The sequence below is a fragment of the Geotrypetes seraphini genome, chromosome 4, assembly GCF_902459505.1.
Source record: "Geotrypetes seraphini chromosome 4, aGeoSer1.1, whole genome shotgun sequence".
Classification (NCBI taxonomy): domain Eukaryota; kingdom Metazoa; phylum Chordata; class Amphibia; order Gymnophiona; family Dermophiidae; genus Geotrypetes; species Geotrypetes seraphini.
This window is the reverse complement of record NC_047087.1, coordinates 231,801,136-231,827,463: the sequence shown is the minus strand read 5'-3', so window position 1 is coordinate 231,827,463 and position 26,328 is coordinate 231,801,136. Positions and strand designations below refer to the sequence as shown.

At 42.4% G+C, this 26,328-nt stretch overlaps 1 protein-coding gene across 1 annotated transcript in view; it reads left to right on the top strand.

Moving 5' to 3' along the window:
• ADAM8 (ADAM metallopeptidase domain 8) overlaps positions 1–26,328 on the top strand; it is a 191,406-nt gene that overhangs the window by 16,305 nt on the left and 148,773 nt on the right. The window contains exon 2 of the mRNA XM_033943786.1: positions 19,901–20,010. Coding sequence (XP_033799677.1) covers positions 19,901–20,010 — 110 coding nt within the window. The remainder of the gene's footprint in view (positions 1–19,900; positions 20,011–26,328) is intronic.

Sequence of the window (26,328 nt, the reverse complement as noted above, 5' to 3'; positions counted from 1 at the left end):
TGAATTATCATTATTCTTTGACTCTAAAATTAAAGACATTAGATCTCATCTTGGACCATCATCACCATCTACTTCTATTCAAACTCTCAATGATCCTACTCAACTATCTTTCAGCTCCTGTTCTAATTTCAAAATGCCATCTCTAACTCAATTATTTCCCATTCTACAATCCTTAAACTCCCCCAACAATCTTCTAGAGAGTATCCCACCTATACTTCTTAAAAAATTCTATTCATTTTTTGGCCCATTCATCTGGGAAATGATTTCAAAATCTTTTTCTGATAACTTAGTACCATCCTCTTGGAAAACAGCTCTAATTGTTCCAAAGCTCAAACGACATAACCTAGACTCCACTCTCCCCAAAAACTATCGTCCTATTTCTAATTTACCTCTAATCTCCAAACTTACAGAAAAAATCATTCATTCTCAACTGACAGAATTTCTTGAAAAAACCCATGCTTTACATCCCTGCCAAACAGGGTTTCGATCTTTACACTCTACAGAACTATCATTACTAGGCCTAACTTCCACTATACAATACTACCATGATCATCAAAAATCAGCTATTCTAGTTTCTCTTGACTTATCCGCAGCCTTTGATACTATTGACCACCCTCTTCTTATCACAAGACTTAAAGACTGCGGCATTACCGGCTCTGCACTCTCTTGGTTTATATCTTACTTTCACAATCGCTGCTCTAAAGTCCACCTTAAAAACGAAACTTCGCCAAACCTACCACAAACTTTCGGAGTCCCTCAAGGGTCAATTCTATCCCCTTTGCTATTTAATATTTTTCTTTCCCCCCTTCTTACTTTAGCCCAATCAATAGGATTTACGATTTTTGCATACGCAGACGATATTCAACTCCTTCATCCAATCAACACCACCAACATTTCAGAAATAATAGATATAAACAATAAATTAGATAACATATATGATTGGCTCTATACACACAAGCTCTCTCTTAACATCGAGAAATCCTGTGGTCTTCTTCTTCCAATTAAAACTTCTGAAACTCTATTAGGAACTATCTCTATTAAATCTATTCCACTTCCCATGGAAAGTAAAATTAAACTTTTAGGGGTTATTATTGATAGAGATCTCACTTACCATGATCATATCAGTTCAATCGTTAAAGTCTGCTTCTTCAAAATGCGCATTATTCGATCCCTACTTTCTATCTTGGACACTGATTCTATTACAGTATTGACTCACTCTTTAGTAATCTCCCACCTAGATTATTGTAACTCCCTTCTCAATGGCCTTCCCCAAAAAGAATTACGTCGCCTTCAATTATTACAAAATACTGCAATAAAACTTATTTATAAAAAAGGCCGATTTGACCATGTTACTCCACTCTTAAAAGAAGCTCACTGGCTCCCTATCACCCACCGTATCACCTATAAAATCATTTTACTCTGCTTTAAAATTAAACAATCTCATCAACCTTCATTCCTTGACAAACTTCTGATACCTCAATGCTCCTCCCGCACTCTAAGATCATCTGATCAAAAACTTCTTTTCATCCCCCCTCTAAAAGATTTCTATTATACTCGCAAAACAAATTTTGCCGTAACAGCACCTACATTATGGAACTCCTTGCCACAATACCTCCGCGACGAACAACAACTTGTTAAATTTAAATCTTGTCTAAAGACTTTCTTATTCCATGACGCTTATAACCGAACCTAGATTTTCTTCTATCCATTTCCTCTCTCTTCTCTTATTTCCATTCTTTTTCCTCTTGCAAGCAATTATTACTACAACATGCCCTTACCTTCACGTTTTTCCCCTACCCATTCTTCCCTTTTCTTCTTATTAAATGTAACTTTTTCCCCTCCTCCCTTACTACCCTCACAGTCAAGTCTGTCTTGTTTTGTCATTCATGTTTCACTTAAATATTTTATCCATTCTTCCCTTTTACCCCCTTTATTTTTAAAACTATATTGTTAACCGGCCAGATATTTGGTTTATGGTCGGGATATTAAAAATTAATAAACTTGGAAACTTGGAAACTTGCGCCTTCTTTTTGGTTTTGTTTGTCTTTGAATCAGAGAGGAACTTTGGGCCCCTTTTATTAAAGGGCATTAAGCACCTAATCCATGGTTAATGCACAGAAACAGACTACCATGGGACTGTGTTAAGGGGTTTTGCAGTAGTTTGCCTGTTTCCACATGTTACACCATGCATTAATGCATTTTTCAATTGGGGTGTGGCATGGGTAGAAAGTGGGTGTGGAAGCATTAGCCAGCTAGCACCTTACAGTTACTGCATGCTAACTGGCTAACACAGAGTTGATTTGGGACCACTTACTGTCTCCTACATAGAAGCTAAGTGCTTCCACATTAACTGGGAACAAGTACTGCACATTAATCTGAATGTTAATGTACAACCTGCAATAAAAAAAAAATACTGGGAATATTCCTTCTGGATGCAGCATTAGTTTTGGGCTTGTTGCATGTTAAAATCTTGCCTTATAGCACTTTGGGCTTCTTTTACTAAATGGCGGTACAGGTTGTGATAGTGTGAGTGAGGATTGAAGGTGGGCCTTCAGATTATATTTATGCAGCTCCATGCAAAATGTTTGATTAGTTATCTTTATAGCCACTATGTTTTCTTTGACCCAATTCATTAAGAAATGCCTGGGTTGACTAGTGACCACTGGGTGCTCCAGAATAACAGCTAAAGTACTGTAATAGTTTTCTTCTCCCTCAGTCTTTTTTTTTTTTAATTTAATAATCTGTAGACATTACCAACATTTTCCACTTTTCTATAGAATCTCCATTACGGACGGGGTCTTGATGGGGGAATGCAGCTCTTGTAGATCTGTAAATCTATATATTTATTTGCTTTTTGTTTTTCTCTGCATTGTCCTAGTTTCTTTTTTGCAAGCTATGCTTATGTTCTTGCAAATACCACCAGGGCCCATTGAAAATCTGTGCATTGGTCTGTTCAGTGAATTCACAATTACCCAATCTAATCAAACAGTGCCCATATTCCATTGCTCGTCTTCTGCGTCTTCATTGGTTTTCCCCTGTTGTTATTATGTGAGATCAGGGATGGCAGTGTTTTCCACCTTATGAAGGGAAGAGTCTTTCCTCTGACTCAACAAAGCCCTTTCCTCACTGAGATTAAGCAGCAGCCTGCCTGGATAGGAATGAAAGAAAGAAAAGCATAGTTTGATCGTGGTGCGTCATAGACAATATTGTTAAAAAGCAGTAGAAAAAGCAGTAGAAAAAGCAGCAGCAATTATATGTCCAGTAGGGGCACCTCTTTACCCCCAGAGCAAAATCTAGAGAATGTGATTACTACTGACATGCCTGGATCATAGGACATTAGCCCTGTGGAGAGGCTGATGCATACCGTATTTCCCCATATATAGGTCACCCCCATGTATAGGCTGCAGCAAACGGCTTTCTATGTATTAAAACCAGTAGATAAGCCGTTCCATTGTATTAGCCACGGCTTATCTTACCGGTACATTACCTGCTGCTGGCTGCCTCCTCGAATCTCATGGCAAGCGGTGCAGGGCAGTTGCAATCTTTTCAGCATCCAGCCTGGCCCCATACCGCTTGCTGAATGGATGCTGAAACGATCGCAACTGCCCTGCACCGCTTGCCGTGAGATTCGAGGAGATAGCCGACAGCGACGGACATGTTTCAGGGGGATTTTAAAAAAGGTACCGGAGGTGGGGGGATGATTTTTAAGTTTTAGATAGGCCGCCCCATTTAAGTAAGCTGTGCCCCATAGGCAGGTTTGTAAAACCCATGTATAGGCCACGGCCTATATATGGGGGAAATATGGTATTCTGAATAATCTAGGGGGCGGGGCATCAATATTAAGGAAATAGCAGTTATATTTATGTGTCTGAGCAAAGAAAAGGAAGCCAGGATGCCAGTACCAAGAAAAAAAAAAAGCACCTAGCAATGCTTCTTGAGAAACATAACTGAACTGAATCAAAACTGAACCACACCCAAAAGAAACATTATAATAGTTCTCACAGAAGGAGGTCTAATTTATTTATTTATTCAATTTTCTATACTGTTCTCCCAGAGGAGTTCAGAGCAGCTTACATGGATTTATTCAGGTACAAGCCTTTTTTTTTTCTGTTTTGTCCTGGTGGGCTCACAATCTATCTAATATATCTGGGGCACCAAGTGATTTGCAAGGTTCATACACAAAATCGCGCGAGACAACGGCGCGCCGACAACTGAGCGCAAGGCTGACGGCGCGCCGAAGAAAAGCACTATTTTAAAGGGTTCCAACGGGGGGTGTTGGTGGGGAACCCCCCTATTTTACTTAACAGACATCACGCTGGCGTTGTGGGGGGTTTGGGGGGTTGTAACCCCCCTCATTATACTTGAAACCGAACTTTTTGCCTGTTTTTTAGGGAAAAAGTACAGTTTAAATATAATGTGGGGGGGTTACAACCCCCCAAACCCCCCACAATGCCAGCACAATGTCTGTTAAGTAAAGTGGGGGGGGTTCCCCCCCACCCACCCCCGTCAGAACCCTTTAAAATAGTGCTTTTCTTCGGCGCGCCGTCAACCTTGCGCTCAGTTGTCTGCGCTCAGTTGTTGGCATGCCGTTGTCTCATGCGATTTAGTCCCGTCACCGATTTGCTCAGGGTCACAAGGAACAGTGTGGATTTGAACCCTTAAACTCAGGCTGTTGAGGCTGTAGCTCTAACCCCTGCTACTACTAACTAACCTGGAATTTCAAAAGAAATGATCATAAACAAAAAAAACAACAATAAAATATATATAATATATGTGATGTAATGTAATGTAATGTAATGTAATTTATTTCTTATATACCGCTACATCCGTTAGGTTCTAAGCGGTTTACAGAAAATATACATTAAGATTAGAAATAAGAAAGGTACTTGAAAAATTCCCTTACTGTCCCGAAGGCTCACAATCTAACTAAAGTACCTGGAGGGTAATAGAGAAGTGAAAAGTAGAGTTAGAGGAAAAATAAAAATAAAATAAACATTTTAACAAGACAACATTGATCTAAATACTTTGGAAGGTAGAAGAGAGGAGAGAAAGGAATAGAAGCAGAAGGGGGAGCCGTTGAACAGTAGAATTCTGGAGAAATTTAAATGATAGAAATAGAACAAAACAAAGACAAAAGGCAAAACAATAGATAAGATTAAAGATAAATCATAAGCTGGAAAGAAAAATAAAATAAAACTTTGTCTTCAATCCACGGTTTCAGCGTCAGTGATGAAGTGGAGCAAGTAAGTTTAGGAGGAGCGATTGATGATAGTACTCTGTCAAAACCTCCTATCTTGCACTGGCCTTGTGCGTTATCAAGGTGTTAGTTTAAACATCATAGCACCCCCCCCCCCCTGCCTATCAATGGTCAAAAATGATATGTTATAATATAACTACCATCTTAAAGAGCGTCATTGCTACGATTGAAGCTTACAAAGTGTTTTAGAGAGAGCAAATCATAGTGAATTTACTCCCCTGAAGTAGCCCTGGGAAGGGCGAAACAGAAGTTCTTTCTGTTGGGAACGGGAATGTCAGGGAACGAGGTCCATTCTTTGAGACATTAGATGAGAAATATATGCCTAAGTGGAAGCGTTCCCAAAGATAAGTTATGCTATTTCCTTCACAAGTATTATATGAGTTGAACTGAAATGAATTTCGCACTTGTAGCTGTAGCTATTTCAATTTGTTTTATACAGATTTAACCACTGATTCACACAATATATTTAACAGAACAAGAAGATTTTTGTGAAAACTATTTATGAAATGAAAGACTGAGTGTAAGAAAAGTTCTATATATATGTATGGAGTTTTATTTCAGACCAGTGATGAAACGGGTGTCAGGTCAAAAGCGCGCCGGGACAAAGGCGCGAGCAGACAATTGAGCGCAGCGCGGAGGTGCGCACCGAAGAAAATTACTGTTTTTAAGGCTCCGACGGGGGGGGGCGTGGGGGGGAACCCCCCCACTTTACTTAATACAGATCGCGCTGCATTGTGGGAGCGTTGTGGGGGGTTTGGGGTTACAACCCCCCAAACCCCCCACAACCCGGTGCGATTTGTATTAAGTAAACTGGGGGTGCTCCCCAACAAAACCCCCGTCGGAGCCCCTAAAAACAGTAATTTTCTTCGGCGCGCGCCTCCATCTTGCGCTCAGTTGTCGGTGTGCGCCTTTGTCTTCCGCGTTGTTGTCTGTGAACCGATGAAACGTGAGGCACTGTATAGTCCCGGCCAAACGTGGATGAGGCCCGTTTTTCTCCGTACTGTACTTTTTCTTTATTTTGATTTTCCAAAAATGATATGTATCAGCTTCAAAGCTCAACTCACACAGATGGAAAAAGTAAGAAATGTGGCACTTATCTTTTTGATGTGCTGAAGGAGTTCTTCTTGGCTCTAACCCCTGCACCACAATGTAGAACAACCAGACTGATGGCGCATACAGAAACAAGATAAATGAATATGGACTTCACTCTTTATTGGTTGCAATGGCTCGGCTCTGCTGATTGGCTGCATCATATACGAGTTCCTTGCCTATGTAATCGGAGCGTAAGGGCAAGTGCAATAGACAGTCAATTTGTAAGCTGTATCTGAAACCACAGAAGAAGATCAACAGGATATATCAAGATCAGGTTAGAACTGAGGTACACAGTTTGAGCAGATAGACAGGAAAGGAATATGATATACCACTTGGACAAGATGTATTAAGTGGTTTACAAGGTACTTGAGCATTTTCCCTATCTGTCCCAGGAGGCTCACAGCCTATCTAGGGCACAAAGAGCAGCACACAGGGTATGAACACAACCTCAAGATCCTGCGACTTTAGCTCTAACCACTATGCCACATGCTTTAGAAAAGCAGAAGCAAAAACAGTTCCGAGATATGTGTGGTTGAGCAAAGGCTAGTAATGGCACAGGGTACAGTTTTACAAGCTAAAGGTGGTACAACTCGTATCAAAATTTGTGGAATAAGGTTAGAGCAGAGGATATAGGAAGGGTGAACTACTGGATAAAATTGTGGAAACACCTAGCATTTTAGTCATTACACCTAAAAAAAACACGGCTATAACATCATAATTGTATTTAATGCAAACATTTTTGATTAATAACAGAAACTAGACCAGCATAATGGCCCCCTTTTTACTAAGCCATGCTTGCGGTTTTTAGTGCTGGGAGCTGTGCTGCTCCCGACGTTCGTAGGAACTTTATGAGTGTTTGGAGCAGCACGGGGTATTCAGCGTGGCTCCCTGCGCTAAAAACTGCTAGCGCTTTTTAATAAAAGGAGGCCAATATTTGGCACATTTCACAAAAGTAATGCTGTTCAAAAACTATCCACTATAACCTCACCAACCCTGAAATGTCCTGTCTAAATTAGATTGTAAGCTCTTCTGAGCAGGGACTGTCTATTGCAGCCTTGGGCAACTCCGGTCCTCAAGGGCCGGAATCCAATCGGGTTTCAGGATTTCCCCAATGAATATGCATTGAAAGCAGTTCATGCAAATAGATCTCATGCATATTCATTGAGGAAATCCTGAAAACCCGATTGGATTCCGGACCTCGAGGACCGGAGTTGCCCACTCCTGGTCTGTGTTAAAATGTACAGCACTGCATATGCCTTTCAGCGCTTTAGAAATAATTAGTAGTAGATTAGGAGGAAGAATACAGAAGAAAATAATCCAGTGAGAGAATACTTCAGAAGAAAATGCAAAACACCACATCCCCTTTTAAGAAATGCTTAGATAGAGATAATGGAGCATGCTCTCAGCATTGCAAAAGATGTGTTTTCTTGAGAAGCTGTAGATAAACTGCAGAATTTGTGAGGCCAGGGGAACCAGTGCTGAGGCTAGACTTGATGCTTTGAAACCCCAGGTGCAAACCAAGGTGTTTTGGTTATCAAGGACAGCATTGAAAAATGTGGCAAGAGAAAAAAAAAACAAACCCTCACTTTAATTTATAACATTTTATTGAAGGAAATAAGTAAATATTGCTATCCTTGAACTACTGCTGAAAAAGCATGAGCTAAATTCAAATCCGAATAAGAAGAAAAAAAAAAAAAAAAAAATTTAAATTGAATCAGGTTGAGCAGACTGGATGGACCATTCGGGTCTTTATCTGCCGTCATCTACTATGAATGTTACTAATATAATAAAAATAAATTTTTATTTCAAATAGATTCACAATTATGATATTTTCATACATATTTCTAACATTCCTCCAAAATATATTTCCATATAACTCATATCAACCCGCCTTCTACCCCCACCTCCCTTTTCCCCTTCCCCCCTTCGTATTCATATTGTATTGAAGTAATTAATCAAATTAAATAAAATATGAAATTTATCATTCCTTCAATATACATTTCTATATGACCTATTTTATCTTACCCCTGCACCCCCCAATTCTCCCCTCCCCCCCAAATGGAAGATGACACATATTACCAGGTATTGCAATGTTATAAATGTTTCCAAAGCTTCAGTGTAAAATATTACTAATCATACTTCGTGCTCTAGAGGAAAGATTTTGAATATATGGGTCCCAAATTTTCAAAAAGAAACGTGTACGTCTTGGAAACTTACAAACATCCCTAACTTCAAATAAAATTAAACAAATCACTTTTTAGACTTTGCTGTGACTAGGTTACTGTCTACTGAAATTTTGTTGGTGAGATGTTTTAAGGAGAGTTTAGCCTGACCTGGTGCTGAGAACATTCCCATTTGCTAATTCTTATTATGTTCCTAGTGAAGTGTGTGATTTGGGGAGACTGAGGGCAGGATGCACAGAGCTCCGGCAACCTATTGAAAAACATCTCGTTGAGAGCGATTTTTGTTTGTCAGGCTATGCTCAGCAAAAAAAGCATGCAAATTATATGCACACTATTTTTGCTGAGTGCCTTGGTGAAAAGGGGAGGAACTGTGCACAGCTCTTGTGCACAGACCTAGTGCAATTCAGGGCTGAGATTATGGAGCAAGTATTTTATTGAGTATTATGCAATTTGGACGTAGCTCTTGTGTGTATGTGTGTGTGTCCCAAGTCTATGGTCAGGATGCAGGTGTTAAGTGTGTGGTACATACGCATGTAAAACATGCACAAACAGCCCATATTCAAGCTACCTACAGCCAGTGGCGTAGTAAGGGTGAGAGGTGCCTGAGGTGGTTGCACCCCTCCCCTCTTCTCCACTCCCCCTCCCCCCCCACATGCTCCTTCTCCACCCCCTCCTGCCGCATGCGCACCACTTCCCTTCCCATGTACCTCTGTAATGTTCTGGAGCAAGCGATCTCTATTAAGTAAACTGGGGGGGCTCCCCAACAAAAACCCCCGTCGGATCCCCTAAAAACTGTAATTTTCTTCGGCGCATGCCTCCGTCTTGCGCTCAGTTGTCGGCGTGCGCCTTTGTCTTTCGCGGGGTTGTCTATGAACCCATATTTACATCCATGCTGATGAAGCTGTTAGCTATTCAGCACAGATGCATTGAAGTGTACAGAAGTCTAAAAAGCTGAGTTCAATGCTGGGGCTTTAACACCAAGCAGAAACCAGACAACAAAGGTAGAAAAAAAAATTATATTTATTTATTTATTTATTTTTTGCTTTAGGATAAAGTAGTATATTAGTTGTGTTGATAAAAATTTATAAACAAAGCCCTGCCAGCTGAACATCTCTTTCTCTAGTTCAGCAGCAGGAACTTTGATTTATAAGAATGGAATAAGCTAAATATTAGAGTACTAAGGCTTATATGGATGCAGCGGGGACGGTGACGGGGCGGTGAATGGGATGGCAGTGGCGGTGACGGGGCGGTGAAAGGGATGGCGGTGACGGTGACGGGGCGGTGAAGGGAACGGCAGTGACGGAGCGGTGCAGAGGATGGTGGGCCGGGGACGGTGCAGTGACGGGGACAGATTTTTTCCCCGTGTCATTCTCTATAAGTGTCTCATTTCATATTTGGATTTTGCTCACACCTTTGGATATAAAGATAGGGATCAATATTCAGCCAGCAGTCAGCATTTTGCATTGAATATCCAAGCCTATGCAGACAGTTAAATGTGATATTCAGCACTTGACCCATTATGATGCACTGCATAAAGATAAGACTGTGTTTATGCGGCCCTATATATGCAGTTACTCGTATCTTGGCAGTTAAAGACTGAATAGCAACATTTAGGCCCTATTTTACTAAGCCTCGTTAGAGGTTTCTACCATGGCTCAAGGCGCAAAATGCTCCTATGCTCATAGGAATTTTTATGAGTGTTAGAAGTTTTGGAGCATTTGGCGTTCTAGACCAAGGTAGAAACCTCTATCGCGGTGTAGTAAAAGGGGAGGGGAGGTTTAACTGGCTGACTCTGCCCATGGAATGCCCTCAAAATAGTTGACTTTGGCTAAGTTAAGTGAATATGCTCACTTAGCCCCAGACAAACGATTTAAATGGCCAAGAGCCATTTCTAATCATTTAAGTCACGTTGAATATCGACTTCATCATAAGTATGTTTGGTTTCTTCTAGATAAAAAAAATTCTTACCTTATGACAGATTGAGGGATGTATTAATTTTGAGTTCAGGTGATAATTGCTTTTATTTCCTTTTAATTCAATTAATAGTACTCCATTATGGACTATGTTGTTTCGTTATTGCTTGAGCTAAGAAGATTTAGGTTTTTTCTTGTTTTTTTTTTTTCTTATAGGTATTCCTTATATTGTAATAAGTCTTGTTAATGTTTACTAATAATAAAGAGCAGAGGAAGAGTGAGGTTATGACCAGAGTAGGAGCTGATTGAGTGGATGGAAGATTATGATGAGTCTCAGGGCTGAGTGAGTGAGTGGGGGTATGGTGTTGTCTAGGGCAGGATGATGGGGATACTTTTTCTGTGTAGCTAGAAGTTTGAGGAAGTGTATAGGTATGTAATGGAGAATGTGCCTTGGGGGGTCCAGGTGGGGGTGGCTTTGGGGGGTCCATGTGGGCAACCTTTGGGGAGGATGAGGGGGTGTCAGCAGGAGAGATTGGGCATCCTCCTACCAGGGAAGGCTGGGGGGGGGTTTCAAGAGTGTCGGGCAGGAGAGATAGGGCATTTCTCCTGCCGCAATCATTGTTTGGGGGAGGTCACAGTGAGTGCCAGGCAGGAGGGACTGAGCATCCCTCCTGCCGCGATCATTGTGTGTGTGTGTGGGGAGATGGGGGGGACGGTTCCTCAATTTTCTAACCAGTGCTTATGACAGATGCTGGTTAGAGAATCGTGCTTTTAGCTGAAGGACTGATCTCTCTCATGCCTAAAAGGTCTTGTTTTGGGGGTTTGGGACTTGGGCAAATTTTTTTTCGAGAATAGGGCTTAAAGATAGATGTAGTGGCGGTCTGGGCGATTAAACGTATAGGTAGGCCATTCTCGGCCCCTCCCCCCCACACACACACATACATTTTGGATTTTTTTTCGAGAATGGACATTTCCCTGCTGCCTACTTTGGGTACCTAGGGCCGTAGGCCAAAAGGAGGCTTAGGGCTCCTTTTATCAGGGTGCGGTAGGTGGTTAACGCGCAGAATATCGCCTGCTGCGCTAGTCGCTAACACCTCCATTGACGAGGTGTTAGTTTTTAGGCTTGCCGCGGGGGTTAACGTGTGATGAAATGTCCGATGCGCTAACCCCCATAGCGCGCCTTGATAAAAGGAGCCCTTAGACTTTTTTTTTAAAATTATGCCCCTCCAAGTATACACAGCAAATATTGTAAGAGCAGCATTTGAAGTTGCAGTGGAAGGGATTGAAGATTATTCTAGTAACTCTTCTTCTCTGCTGCCAACTCCAGACTCCATCCTTTCTATCTTGCTGCACTGTATGCCTGGAACAGACTGTCTGAGTCAGTACGTCAAGCTCTCTGGTAGTATTCAAATCTAGGCTAAAAATTCACTTTTTTGAGACTGCTTTGAACTCCTAACTCCTACTCACTTGTAAAGTACCCATGTCAGTTTTATCATTCCCTCTGTGAGCAGTTCCCTAAATCCTATTTATCCTGTTTGCTTGTTTTGATTAGATAGTAAGCTCTATTGAGCATGGATTGTCTCTTACATGTTTAATGTACAGTGTTACGTACATATGGCAGCTCTATAGAAATGATAAGTAGTAATAGTGGGTGGGCCTGAACCTGCTGGACCCCAACCTGACATAACTCTCTCTCTCTCTCTCTCTCTTTCCCTCCCCATCTCCATCCTCCCATCACTATCTTCCACATACTCAGGTTCTGCCTCCCCTTCATACTTTCTCTCTTTCCTTTTTATTTCCACTCCCTCTGCCCTGCCCCCCACCATACACACACATCCTCTCTCAGAAACACAGACATATGATGACAGATAAAGGCCAAATGGCCCATCCAGTTGGCCCATCCACAGCATCCACTACCTCTTCCTCTCCCTAAGAGATCCAAAGTGCCTGTCCCATGCATTCTTGAATTCAGCCACCAGGAGCCTATTCTATGCATTTATCACCCTTTCTGTAAAAAAAAGAAAAAGTATTTTCTTACAGTGAGACTATCACCTTTTTTAAACTTCATCCTATTATGCCCTCTCATTCCAGAGCTTCCTTTCAAATGAAAGAGACTTGCCTTGTGCACATTTATGCCAAGTAGATATTAAATGTCTCTATAATATCTCCCCTCTTTCATCTTTCCTCCAAAGTATACATATTGAGATCTTTAAGTCTATTCCCATACGCCTTATGATGAAGACCACTGACCATTTTAGTAGTCTTCCTGTCTGCTCCCATGACTTTTCAGTCGCACTGTCCTTCTCCCCTCTCTGCACCCTTAGCTTTTCGGTCACTGTTCTTCAGCTATATATACCCCATGTGTCTCTTGCTGGCAGGGTACATATATGCACATCCTGAGTTCTGACAGAACCAGTCTGCCTTACCACTATTATAGTATGTATACAGTATATTTAGAAACTAGAATTTTTGTTCTTGAAAGTAGGTTGAAGAAAAGGCTTTTCCACTAAGACTGGCTTAAACTCCTAATTTATCTCATACTCACATATTCAGCGGTATATGGCATGTGAGTCAGTCTTCTTATAATGTAAACAAGTAGAGAAAATCTCAAAGATGACAGGAAAATTTCAATCTGAAGTTTGCTTTAGAAGTTAGTTGTAATAATAGTTGGGCTGAATGTAAAAGGAGTAAACTATGGCTTCCTTTTAGGAAACTGCAATAGCAGTTTCTAGTGCGGGGAGCTGTGCTGAATGGCCCGCCCTCTCCCGACGCTCATAGATTTCCTATGAGAGTCGGGAACAGCAGGGGCCATTCAGCGCGGCTCTCTGCGCTAGAAACTTGCTATCGCAGTTTTGTAAAAGAGGGGGTTTGTCTTTTATGAATGATTTGGTCTATTTTAAAATGTTTTAATCAAAGAATTTAATTTGCAATTCATCTCAATATGAGCAAAATATCAAAACTGGTGGAAACTGGTGCAACAGATGGCTGGACTTTTTTTGTCTATTATATTCTATGGTGAAAGACTTGTAGAAATTGTTTTTGTTGGAAAGTGCCAAAGCCTTTGTTTTTACCCTTTTACTACCAATATATTTTTGTGGTTCTCTGTTGGACCATAACACAGCATTGGGTTTTGTTATTTGACTGGTAATCGGCTGGTGAAAAAATGTTGTATACTGAACTATTTAGCAACCAAGCTTACGCATTCATTGACCTAGTTCATTTCATTGCTGTTTCTTGAGGATCGGGAGTAAAGACCAGTTTAATAGATCTGAAGGAGCATTGATGGAAGAAGCAGGATCTGAACCCTGGTTTCCAGTCTACTGCTCTAACCACCAAGCCCTAGTCATTCCCCCTCCCCCCTCCTCACTATGAGGAGACTGGACTGGATTATGCAAGGAATGAAGGGCATCGGCTAATCCACATCCTGAATTCCACTTATACTCTTAAACAAAGCTTGGATTCCTCTCAAAAAACTGTGTACTCCCCGTGTTTCCTCTTATAGAAATTAAGACAGTGCTTATCTCTAGACTCTAATATGTGAACACAAGATTAAACAACAACAGAAAAAAGGCCAGTCACTTCCCCAGTCTTTTTTTCTGGAGAGTTTTGCTTGGTTTTGGAAGAAGTAAAACCAATCGTATAATGGGCTTAGTAAAGGTTACCAGTAGGTTCTAGGTCATCAAGGAAAGGTGAATCCCATCCTGGTTTTAACCCTTTTCATCCATCATTGCACAATGGGGTATGTCCAGGATTGCCCCAGTCTGGTCCGAGTTCCAGGAGCCATCTGGTAATTCTCTTCACTCACATTACTCTTATTATATTTTGATGGAGAATAGAGCAGTAATGGCAGATAACTGAGTTGTTGCTCAATATGAACAAGATCACTAAGGACTCCTTTTACAGGGCCGCGGTGGCGGCTGCGGCTGCTGTGGTAGTCGCTCCAATGCCCACGGGGATTTAAAGGTTTCTGAAAACTCTTCCGCTCTAATCAATTCCACCATTACAAATGTAAGGGATCCTTTTACTAAGCTATGTTAGGTGCTAATGCACGCCTAAATGAACAAAAAAGCCTAACACAGCATGTGCTAATGTTTTCCACATTAATTTTTGGCTGGGCGTGCGTTATCCAAGTGTTAAGTATTTTTATAATTTTTTTTGAGGGGATGGGTCATGGCAGAGAGTGGGTGTTCTGTGCTAACTTGTTAGTGCATCTATATTACCGTATGCTAACTGGATAGCACACAAATAACGCGGGAGCCCTTGCCACCTACAAAACAGGTAGCAGTAAGTGTTGCCACTGTTTGTTTGTTTTTTGGGTTTTTTTAAAGGCCATGTACTGCTTGTGTGTGTAGAGACCGGCGGCACGGTCTCTTCATTAGAATTCATAATATGTCAATGAGGTGTTTCATTCATTGTAGGCTACATCCCTCAAGTAATTGAATATTTTGAATAAGGCTCCCAAGGCTGACCATACGGGCCGAAACACGTGCGTTTCGAGCCATCGCACAGATTTATTTTTTTTATGACAGTTGAATAAATTGCACACCCACGTTACTGCATATCTCCACTGTGGTTTGATTGATTTATAACATTAGCACATGACCAGAAATGAATAGAAAAAGGCCATTTGGGGGGCTGCAGCAAAAATAGTCTTATGTGGGAAAGAATCTTTAAAGGAATGCTGAGGCCATTTCTTATGGCAGCTTGGTGAAAGAGAATGGAGACATGGCTCTGCCATACACGAGGTGGAAGATGATATTTTCTTTCTTAAAGGACCCTCGGCCACAAGAGGGCATCCGCTGAAAATCAGGGGCGGGAAATTTCATGGCGACACCAGGAAATATTTCTTCACCGAAAGAGTGGTTGATCAATGGAATGAGCTTCCAGTGCAGGTGATCGAGGCCAGCAGCGTGCTGGATTTTAAGAGTAAATGGGATACCCATGTGGGATCTCTAAGAGGGTAGAGTTAGGGGGTGAGTCATTAAAGTGGGCAGACTTGATGGGCTATGGCCCTTTTCTGCCGTCATTTTCTATGTTTCTATGAGGGCCTTCCACCACTTCCCTTCTCATTGTTACTGTCACCTTGTACTTTGGCACTTCAACATTTTTGGAGAAAACTTTATCTTATCAAGCTGGTGTTTGCAGCAAAACCTTAAGTGGTTTATTTTTGAATTCCGTCAGCTTACCAAATGTTTAGGAAATCTGTGAAGTCCTATTTGTATGATAAATTTGTATAAGAAATTTCAGTCATGCGAGTAATGTATTCTGTATGTATTTCATCTGCGTGTAGCAGAGTCTCTTGATGTAAACTGCTCTGAACTGGTTATAAATAAAATTTTATTATTTTATTATTATGTGACTTGCCCAGGGTCATAAGGGACAGCACTGGGATTTGACCTCATAACCTCTGGGTGCAGAGGCAGCACCTCTGCCAGTAAACCACAGCCCTTCTCAAGTAAATTAGGGCCAGCTCAAGTATGAGTCAAATTAAGCATCCACCTAAAGTGGCAGAATTTGAGGAGTAGAGAGCCTTCCACCTCTTCCCTTGTCATTGTTGATGCCATCTCCACCTACCATCCAGAATCCACCTCTTTCTGGGCCAGCCAGAAGAGTAAAGAAGTATCAGCACCGTGCAGACCCCCTAAGCACAGACCTGTGCAGAATTGCTATTGTCCCCCCCCCCACCCTCTTTAAGGCAGGCTTCCTGTTGGAGAGGGCCAAACAAAGCAATGCTTTTGTATGGGCCTGTGCTTACATAGCCCATGCAATGCTGATGCTTCTTTATTCTTCCAGCTTGCCCAGGAAGAAGTAGGAAGTGTTTGGAGGGCACTCCCAGTGGTTGCGGAAGCGAGAAGGGAAAAGGACAGAGAATCTGGACAGCTTGGAAGGGGGAGGTTAAAGGGAGAAAAGAAGATGCTTGATTATGGAAGAGGGGGCAGGGCATTCAGTACTCTTGGGCTGGCTCTGAAGTGAGTCAGGGCACTGCTGGCTGATTAAGGATGAGTCTGAATCAGTCCTGGTCTGACCTGACTGACTATTGAAACTACAAAACTAGGCATATCACAGGGTTAAAACCAGAACTGACTCAGCTTGTCTCGAAGTACTACAGCCAGTTGGCAGCCCTTCTCAGAAAACCAAGTGAATAAGTGTAGAACAGGGACTCTCAACCTAGGGTTACCATATTTCTTCTTGCAAAAAAAAAAAAAAGGATATGTGGTCCCATCCCCAGCCACACCCCCACATGATCCTCCTCTCCTTCCTGAGCTCAGAGCTGCATCTGGAGGGCCTCCGAGCATGCATGGATAAGAACATAAGAACTGCCATCACCGGATCAGACTTTGGTCCGTCAAGTACGGCGATCCACACACGCAGAGGCCCTGCCAGGTGTACACCTGGCGTTAATTAAGTCACCCATACTCCTCCTATGCCTCTCATAAGGAGATGTGCATCTAGTTTGCTTTTAAATCCTAGAACGGTGGATTCTGCAATAACCTCCTCTGGGAGAGCATTCCAGGTGTCCACCACTCATTGCGTGAAGCAGAACTTCCTGATATTTGTCCTGGACTTATCCCCCCTTAGATTCAGTCCATGTCCTTTTGTCTGTGTCACATTGGACATTGTAAATAATTGTTTTTCCTGCTCTATATTGTCAATTCCTTTTATTATTTTGAAGGTCTCGATCATATCCCCTCGCAGTCTCTTAAGTCGTTCCTCGTATTCCAAGTTCTCCATACCTTTTACTAGCTTCGTTGATCGTCTCTGCACCCTCTCCAACAGTTTTATATCCTTCCTTAGGTTGGGAGACCAATGTTGGACACAGTATTTCAAGTGTGGTTTGACCATTGCTGTATATAGCGGCATTATAACTTTCTCCGCTCTACTCGTGATTTCCTTCTTTATCATGCCTAACATTCTATTCACTTTCATCGCCGCCGCCGCACATTGTGCTGACGGTTTCAGTGTCCTATCTATCAGTACACCCAGGTCCTTTTCCTGTTTGCTTTTACCCAGAGTCACACCTGACATTCTATATTCGTGTTCCTTGTTCTTTCCGCCTAAATGCATTACTTTGCACTTTCCACATTAAACTTCATCTGCCATTTCTCCGCCCATTTCTCTAACTGACACAAATCATTTTGGAATTCCTCGCTATCCTATTGCCTGGCATAGATTTGTGTCATCTGCAAACTTGATGATCTCACTGGATGTTCCTTCTTCTAGGTTATTGATGAAAATATTAAATAAGATGGGCCCAAGTACCGAGCCCTGGGGTGGTCACCTTCTCCCAGTCTGAAAACTTCCCATTTATGCCCACTCTCTGCCTTCTGTTCTCCAGCCAATTTCCTATCCATCTTTATATATCCCCCTCTATTCCATGGCTTTGTATTTTCCCGAGAAGTCTCATGTGGAACCTTGTCAAACGCTTTCTGGAAGTCCAAGTATATTATGTCCACCGGTTCTCCACCATCGATTTGTTTGTTCACGGTCTCAAAAATTGAAGTAAATTCATCAAACATGATTTCCCTTTTCTGAAGCCATGTTGACTGGCTCTCATCAGGTCGTGTGTAGCCAAGTGCCGGACTATGCTATCCTTAAATCAGTGTTTCAACCATCTTTCCAGGGACAGATGTAAGGCTCACCGGTCTGTAATTGCCCGGTTCTCCTCTTGATCCTTTTATGAAAATTGGTGTGACGTTCGCTATCTTCCAGTCATCCGGTATCTGTCCAGTTCTAATTGACAGGTTGGTAAGTTTTTGCAATAGTTCTCCCATTTCAACCTTCAGTTATTTTAAGACTCTGGGGCGAATTCCATTCAGTCCAGGGAATTTGTCGCTTTGAGTTTGTCAATCTGGTAGTATATCTGGTCCAAGTCCACTTCTACCGTGGCGAGGCTGTCCTCTGTTACTCCTTTGAATATTTTCACTGCTTCTGGTATTGTTGTGGTGTCCTCCTTCGTAAAGACAGACGCAAAGAAGGAATTTAATCTGTCAGCAATTTGTTTGTCTTCTTTGATGTACACTTTCCTTCCTTGGTTGTCCAGCGGTCCTTCTGCCTCTTTGCGGGTTTTTTCCCTCTTATGTACCTAAAGAAAGGCTTGAAATTTTTGGCCTCTTGCACTATTTTCTCCTCATAGTCCTTTTTGACTTCCTTCACCGCCTTGTGACATTTCTTCTGATCCTCTTTGTGTTTGTTCCAAGCTTCGGATGTTTTCATGCGTTTCCACGTCTTAAAGGAGTCCTTCTTTTCTTTTATGGCTTCCTTCACCTCTCTAGTAAGCCATACCAGTTCTCCTTTGCTTTTGTTTTTCCTTTCTTTGGAGATCCGCGGAATGTAGAGATTTTGTGCTTCCGTGATAGCATTTTTCATTAGGGACCATGCCTGATCTACCATTTTAACTTTGTCCATCTTATTTTTGAGCCGTCGTTTCACCATGACTCTCATGCTAACGTGTCTTTCCTTTTTAAAGTTTAAGGTCGTGGTTAAGGTTTTGGTACGTTTCCCTTTCCCGATGTCAAGTTTAAAGTTGATCATGTTGTAATCGCTTGTCCCCAGCGGGACCGTGACCTCTACTTCTTTTGTCGATCCCGTAATGCCATTTAGGACCAAGTCCAAGGCGGTGTTTCCTCTCGTCGGCTCTCCCACCATTTGTTCCAGGAAGCAGTCCCCTAGCGCTTCCAGGATGCGACGTGATGACATCACACGCATGCACAAATGCGTGGATGCCCTCCAGACCCTGCCCCAAGCTCCTAAATCTGGACAAACTGCCAGCTTTTTGAAAAGAGGTAAATCCGAACATATGCTTATCCATTGTAGATTTCCTGAACACCTGACTGGCTGGGTGTGTCCTAAGGACTGGTCTGAGAGCCCCTGATGTAAAGGCTAAATACAGCACAGCAGATGTGGGACTCCCAAGGATAGCGATAGATGTGCTAACTCATTCATTTACAGAAGAATGTTTAAACATAAATTAGTTACAATAGGACAAAAAGAGAAGGGAAGCTTAGGAGTAAGTCCAAAAGATGAAATAATGAAGTCAGTTGAATCTAGTTAGTGCAATGCCATGACAGTGTGAGGGGAAGTACAATTGTTTTCAGTTCCTATAATGCAATCCCGAGATGTCAGTCACTGTTGTTACCAGCAAAAGAGTTCTTCTCCACATAAAGATGTGCTCTGAGGGCTCCTTTTACAAAGCCGCTTTAGCGACTTTTCATCATGTGCTAACCCCCACGCTAGCCAAAAAACTACCGCCTGCTTAAGAGGAGGCGGTAGTGGCTAGCGCGGCCGGCAGTTTAGTGTGCTCTATTACGCGCAATAAACCGCTAACGCGCCTTCGTAAAAGGAGCCCTGAGTTGCTAAACAAGTGGCAAAGAGATCATATTAATTGTTGCAGAGAATAGGCCAGATATAGTCCACAGTGTGCTTATGAAGCCTTTTCGTCTTTTTCATCTTCACAGTTTGCGCTGCCACTCAATCTCATCAACTTGCCCACGTAGAAAAATATGAAATTGTGATGCCTCAGAAACTAAAAGTAGCTCCTGTGAAGAGAGATCTTTCTTCCAAACAGGTAGGCTTCTTTTTTTTAATGTTTGCTTCAGATATCACTAGACAGGAGGGCTGGCCCAATGGTTCATGGGATGTTGCACGCTTATTAACCCCTCTGGGTTTACACAGCTAACATCTTTTGAGAACAGGCTTGTCATGTCGGGTAAGTTGTGTAAACTGAGGACCTGGTTCACGTATTATAAAAATATTTAGGATTTTAACATATATGTTGTTGAAGTGTGGTAATTCCCAGTGTGCTCTTTAATACAAGGAAGAATCTTTGTTCAAACAATCTTTTGATTGTTCTTTCTTATACGGGTTTCATAATTTTGAAAAACAGTGGTTCAATGTCAGGATTGCTCACTGTCATGCAGAGGGTGCTAATATTCTAAAAAAAAGATCCTCCACATACAGTGGTGTACTAAGTATGTGTGTGTGGGGGTCCGCCCTGGGTGCTGTCTTGTTGGGGGGCGCCGGCATCCATCCTCCTTCCCATCCCCCTGCTGCACACGTGTGCCCCTTCCCTGTACCTCTTTAATTTTCCCGACACAAGCAGTATCGCAAGCAGTATCACATCAGTGTCCGCACCTAGGAGTCACCATGACAGGAGGAAATGGGCCTTAGGTATATTAGATAGACTGTGAGCCCGCCAGGACAGACAGGGAAAAATGCTTGAGTACCTGATTTGTAACCTGTTCTGTGCTCCTTTGGGAGGATGGGCTAAAAAAAAAAAACCAAATAGAAATCAAAAATAATGCATGTGTAACAACTCCTGCAACTGGGCCAGATGGGGAGATTAACAAGCAAGATCATGTGGTATTGCAATGACTCTGCTTCATTCATCTCTTCCCAGGACACCAGACTGAATAGAAGGAACACTTACTTCCCCCTCCGAATCCACGGTTTCAGCATCCGCGGATTCGGTTATTCGTGATTTTAAAACAAAAAAAAACATTAAAATTTTTCAGGCTATTTTAAGCCCTGTAAGCCCCCCCCCCCACCCCCTTAAGCCTTACCTGGTGGTCTAGCGGGTTTTCAGGGCAGGAGCGATCTTCCCATGCTCCTGCCCCATGCAGATCATTCATAAGAAATGACTGCCTTGAGCTCCCGTCATAGTCTCGAGAGACTATGGGAGCTCAAGGCAGCCATTTCCTATGAGTGATCTGCACGGAGCAGGAGCATGGGAAGATTGCTCCTGCCCTGAAAACCCGCTAGACCACCAGGTAAGGCTTAAGTGGGGCTTACAGGGCTTAAAATAACCGGGGGGAAGCTGGGGTTAGGGGCAGAACTGGCCCGAATATTATTTGCGGTTTTTAAAATATTTGCGGGCCGGCTCTGCTCCAACCCCTATGGATACGGTGGAAGAAGTGTATCTTCCTGTGGAGAGAGAGGGGGAGGAAGGAGAAGGGTGGGGACATGTTTCATGGAACGCTTCACTGCACCTCCAATATCATCCTAGAACATCCACTTCAAACAGCCCCCACAAATCACTGCTCCAGACACTCTTGCCATACATTCCCCCTACCCACCCCCAACACCCACTTCCAAAGTACCTTACACAAAGACATGCCATCTGAGAAATCTCCACAACTGACACTTCCTCATACATCTCCCGCTCTCTGCCGTCCTTCCTCGCAGTGCGACCCCCCTGATTTTAACCCGCTGGTTAAAACCACGGGCTTGCATTGCAGGGAAGGGCGGCAGAGAGCGGGAGAGTCGGGGCGGTAAGAGCAGGGTAAGGGCTAGCCTCCAGTGCTGTTCTGGGAAGGAGAGGCGACAGAGGGTAGAAAGCAGGGCGCTTTTGATGGGGCAGAGAGCAGTTTTATTACACCAGTCGCTTGTTTTTTGATCGGCCAGCTAGCCGGTGTGTGTAGTGAATCGTGTCCTTCCTGCTTTGCATGCCGTTTCCCATCATTTGCATGCACGGGTCGGGATCGGATCGGTACACAGGTTAGTGAATTGGGTCAGAGGGAAATTGGGTCTCAAAGGGCTTGCAAACCGATCGGTACACGATCGGTTTGCATAGTGAATCTAGCCCTTAGTCTGTATTTTTTCATCTTTTATATAGGCTGGTAATGTGTTCCAAACTGAGCCCCTCTTTTTTCAAGCTGGGCTACTGAGCAGTGCAAGCTAAATGCTGAGCAGACCATTCTGTTCCTATGGGCGACTCAGCATTTAGGTTGCACTGCTTGGCAGTCCAGCTTGAAAAAAGAGGGGCTCGGGTTTGGAACACTAAAACTCACGTAAAGTGTCTGATGGGTGTAACCATGGATGGGCTATGCCCTTCCCTAATTTGAAGTCAGTCCCACATGGTCAGTGATAGTGGTACAGGCCAATGAGGAGAATTAGAGGCAGTGTCAGCAGTCTTACTGCCTAGTGCCAACTCAAGTTAACCGCGGGCACCTCCAAAAAATTAAGTCCTGCTATATCACTGCTTCAGTCATTCATATTGAGCCATAATGGAAAAATTCCTGCTTAATACAGCAATATCCCAATGCAACCAGCTTTGGTACTGAGTATTCTCCCATCTTAAAGGTATAGTTGAAAGAGGAACTGCACATAAAATTCTTAAATATACTCTAAATATATAACAGTCACATTTAATTTTATCTTAAAGATAATGCCAGATCCTTTATCTTATAGGTTCAGTGATGTTGTCACACTTGAATCACATCTGAGGTGAATTATGGTGATCTAAACTTTATCACCAGTGGACGCCATTCCAGTTACAAAATGTTGGCCAAATCTAATTAGTGTACTTAAAATAAAATCTAATTAGTATACTAAATGTTTTGCATCTCTGAGAATTGTTTCAACCTTACTGAGTTTTTTTGAGTTGATGAAATTGAATTTCTTCTTTCAATGCCAACCATCTGGGGGAAAAAAGACTTATACAGACATTTTTTATGCAAACAAATTGAAAACTTCTGTAGACTAAATCAAAATTGACATCATTCCTTGTAAAGAGTAATTGTGGTTTTCAAACTGCATTTTGAGTTGCTTCCCACAAGGAAAAATAACTATTCAAAGGTAGAATGTATGCCATGGTTCCAGACTAAGGATTTTCCAGTAGATGCTTGTTCCGGAATAATCGTCACTTCATACCATTAAAACCTCCAACAATAATAAGGAAATAGCTTTTTAGGTGACCCAGTAATGCATATTCCATTAACTGGGTTCTGTTTATTTGGAAGGAATTTGGCTGATGGGTCTTCGGGAGAGCTACAGAATATTTGTCACATTCCTCCTTCGGATGACAGTTTCAAAGATATGCTCTTTTCTAAGATGACTTCTAGGATAACAATTAATGCATGTCACAAAAAAGCCATTTTTCAAGAGGAAGTAAAGTTTAAATTTAGTGTTGTTCACCACAAAGGAAAATCAGTGTCAAGAGTCATCATTTGGGGGTTTTTTTATCTTTAAAAACTAACTTCACCTTTGAAGTGATGACTAAACTTGGTGAAAATGTACCATCTTCAGCCAAACCCAACTACTGTAAGTAACGAAGGATGTAAATTAAAGAACTAAGGCCGGTATTGGACAGACCTGCACAGACTGTGTTCCATATATGGCAGTGGTCTCAAACTCGCGGCCCGGGGGCCACATGCAGCTCGCCAGGTACTATTTTGAGGCCCTCGGTATGTTTATCATAATCACAAAAGTAAAATTAAACAGTTTCTTGATCATATGTCTCTTTAGCAATAAATCACAATATTATTATTAAGACTTAGCCAAAAGGAAAGATTTATAAACTATAAAAGAGTTTTACCTCATGCAAAATTGTCATTTCTTTAATAAGACATTAATTATATTTTCTGAGGCCCTCCAAGTACCTCCAAATTCAAAATGTGGCCCTGCAGAGGGTTTGAGTTTGAGGCCACTGGCTTAATTGTAACCATGACATCCTGTTTGTCTTTGGGAAGCAGAGCTGAGATTGTGATGTCATAATGCCTCATTCCACCAATAAGAGCCAACCTCATCAGTGATGTCACAATGGCTTGATTGTCCTGTTCTTCCCTCTGCCCTCCAACCCAGCCAGCGGATTAACCGTTCCCCTTAACTCAGTGGTCTCAAACTCTTTAATAAGACATTAACTATTTTTTCTGAGGCTCTCCAAGTACCTAAAAAAACAAAATGTGGCCCTGCAAAGGGTTTGAGTTTGAGACCACTGATATATGGTGATTCGGTGTAGGATGGACTGGGATGGGCATCAATGTCAACTCCACTAATATGGAACATGAGGATGTTACTGGTCAGACTTTAAGGTAGATGTCCTACAAACAATGGGATGGTTGGATAGGCTGGAGTGAGCTTGGATGGCAACTTCAGCATTTGGAACCTAGGACAATACCAGACTTACAGTCTACAGCCCAGAAATTTCAAAGAAGAGACAAGTTAATCTAATCTATTTTTTTAATGGGTATAACTTATGGGCAGACTGGATGGACCATTCAGGTCTTTATCTGCCGTCATTTACCATGTTACTAAGGGCTCCTTTTACTAAGTTGCGATAGCGGTTTTAGTGCATGCTTAGCGCGCACAGAATTGCCACACGCGCTAGATGCTAATGCCAGCATTGAGCTGGCGTTAGTTCTAGCCACGTAGCGTGGGTTTAGCGTATGCTAAAATTCTGTGCGCGCTAAAAACGCTATCGCAGCTTAGTAAAAGGAGCCCTAAATGTAGCTTGCTTAGAGCTACTTTGGAGAAGGTATGTGCTAAATCCCAATTCCTCCCTCCCCCCCCTTAAACAGGAGGGAAGAAAGTGCAAGAGGTATATAGAACATAGGATAGGAAGGATATAGAACACACTTCTAACTCTGCTCCTTTCCCCACACACACATACGTAAACACTCTTCCCTCATCCACCCCAAAATCCCCAAACAATCGCAGAACCTATTTCCCACACAACCTGCCACACCTGCCATTCCTACAGGCTTCTGCTACAAATATACATATAATACCACTCATTACTTCCCCCACCATATCTCCTCCCCCTTCAACTACACATCCACAAGCAGTTTAGTAAGACACTTTGTAGGATGTGTGTCTCAAATGAGTTCCCCCAAAATGCCTGGCTATGTATAAAAGGAGCCCTAAGTTAAAAAAAAATAAAAAAACTAGCCTAAAATTGATATTTTTACAAGGTTAACCAATGTGTATAAATATAGGGGTTCTGTAGATATTCAGCTGACGGCGGTGAGCATCTGTTTAGCTGCTGCCAGTATTATTCCCAGATATTCAATATCAGGCCATGTCCGGGCCCAGCATTGAACCCCTGGGTTTATGTGGCCGGCTATCTCTTATGTAATTAAATGTGATATTTAGCACTTAACCATATGTGCTGACTCCACCCCCAGATTGCCCATAAAACAGTTGGCTTTAGGAGTCTGTGGTAATATTCGGCCGCACTGACCAGTGAAGTGCTACTGAATATCAGCATATGGCCCCACACAAGTGATTTAACCATCCGGGAGTCGTTCCTGCCCAGTTAAATTGCTTTGAATATCGGCCCCTTAAGTTTATGAGACTACTATGTTACTTCCCTAACTTTTTTGCAAAATGGCTGTGTAGTTAATGGGGGGCAACTGCCTGTTCTTTCAGTTTCTCAATTGGCTGGCAAAGTGGAAGGCAGTGTGTAGAGCAGTGTATCGCAATCTGTGTGCCGTGAGACGTGGCAAGGAGGCGAGGCGCTGGCACCAGCTGACTGCTTACAGGATGTGCCTGTCATGGCAAGAGACATGTTCTGTAGGCAGTCAGCCGGTGCCGACGACTGTACTTCATGCCAGCGTCTCTCCTCCTCTCCCAGCACCTCCCCTCCTGCAAATCCACCACTGGCGAAGTGACAGGTTCAGGGTCGCGGCCATCGATGTGATGACATCACGCATGCATATGATGTCATTATGTTGACGTCCATGCACTTCCAGATGCCTTCCAGCCATGGGATTGGTTTTAGTATGCCATGGTGCTGAAAAGTTTGCAGGACACTGGTATAGAGGATCTCTTTGCACACCCTTAAGATTAGAGGGCAGTAGGGTTAGGAAGAGCTGAGTAAGAGAGAAATTCACCGTCTTCTTCTCTTGGAACTAACCAGCCATTGGGATCTAATGTCCATAAGTTCCTCTACTGTCATGGTTATTCATTCATGGGATGGTAGCAGAAATTTATTTACTCCAGTGCCAAACATGGTATGCCAGCATGGTATGCTGATATAAGAGGATGCTGAAACGTTCTCAGCCCAACTAAGCCAAGAATGATGTGAATATGATTCAATAAATTATATGAAACAGGGTAATAAAAAACATGGCATTTCATTTCTGCAAAACTGGCATTTAATGAAATA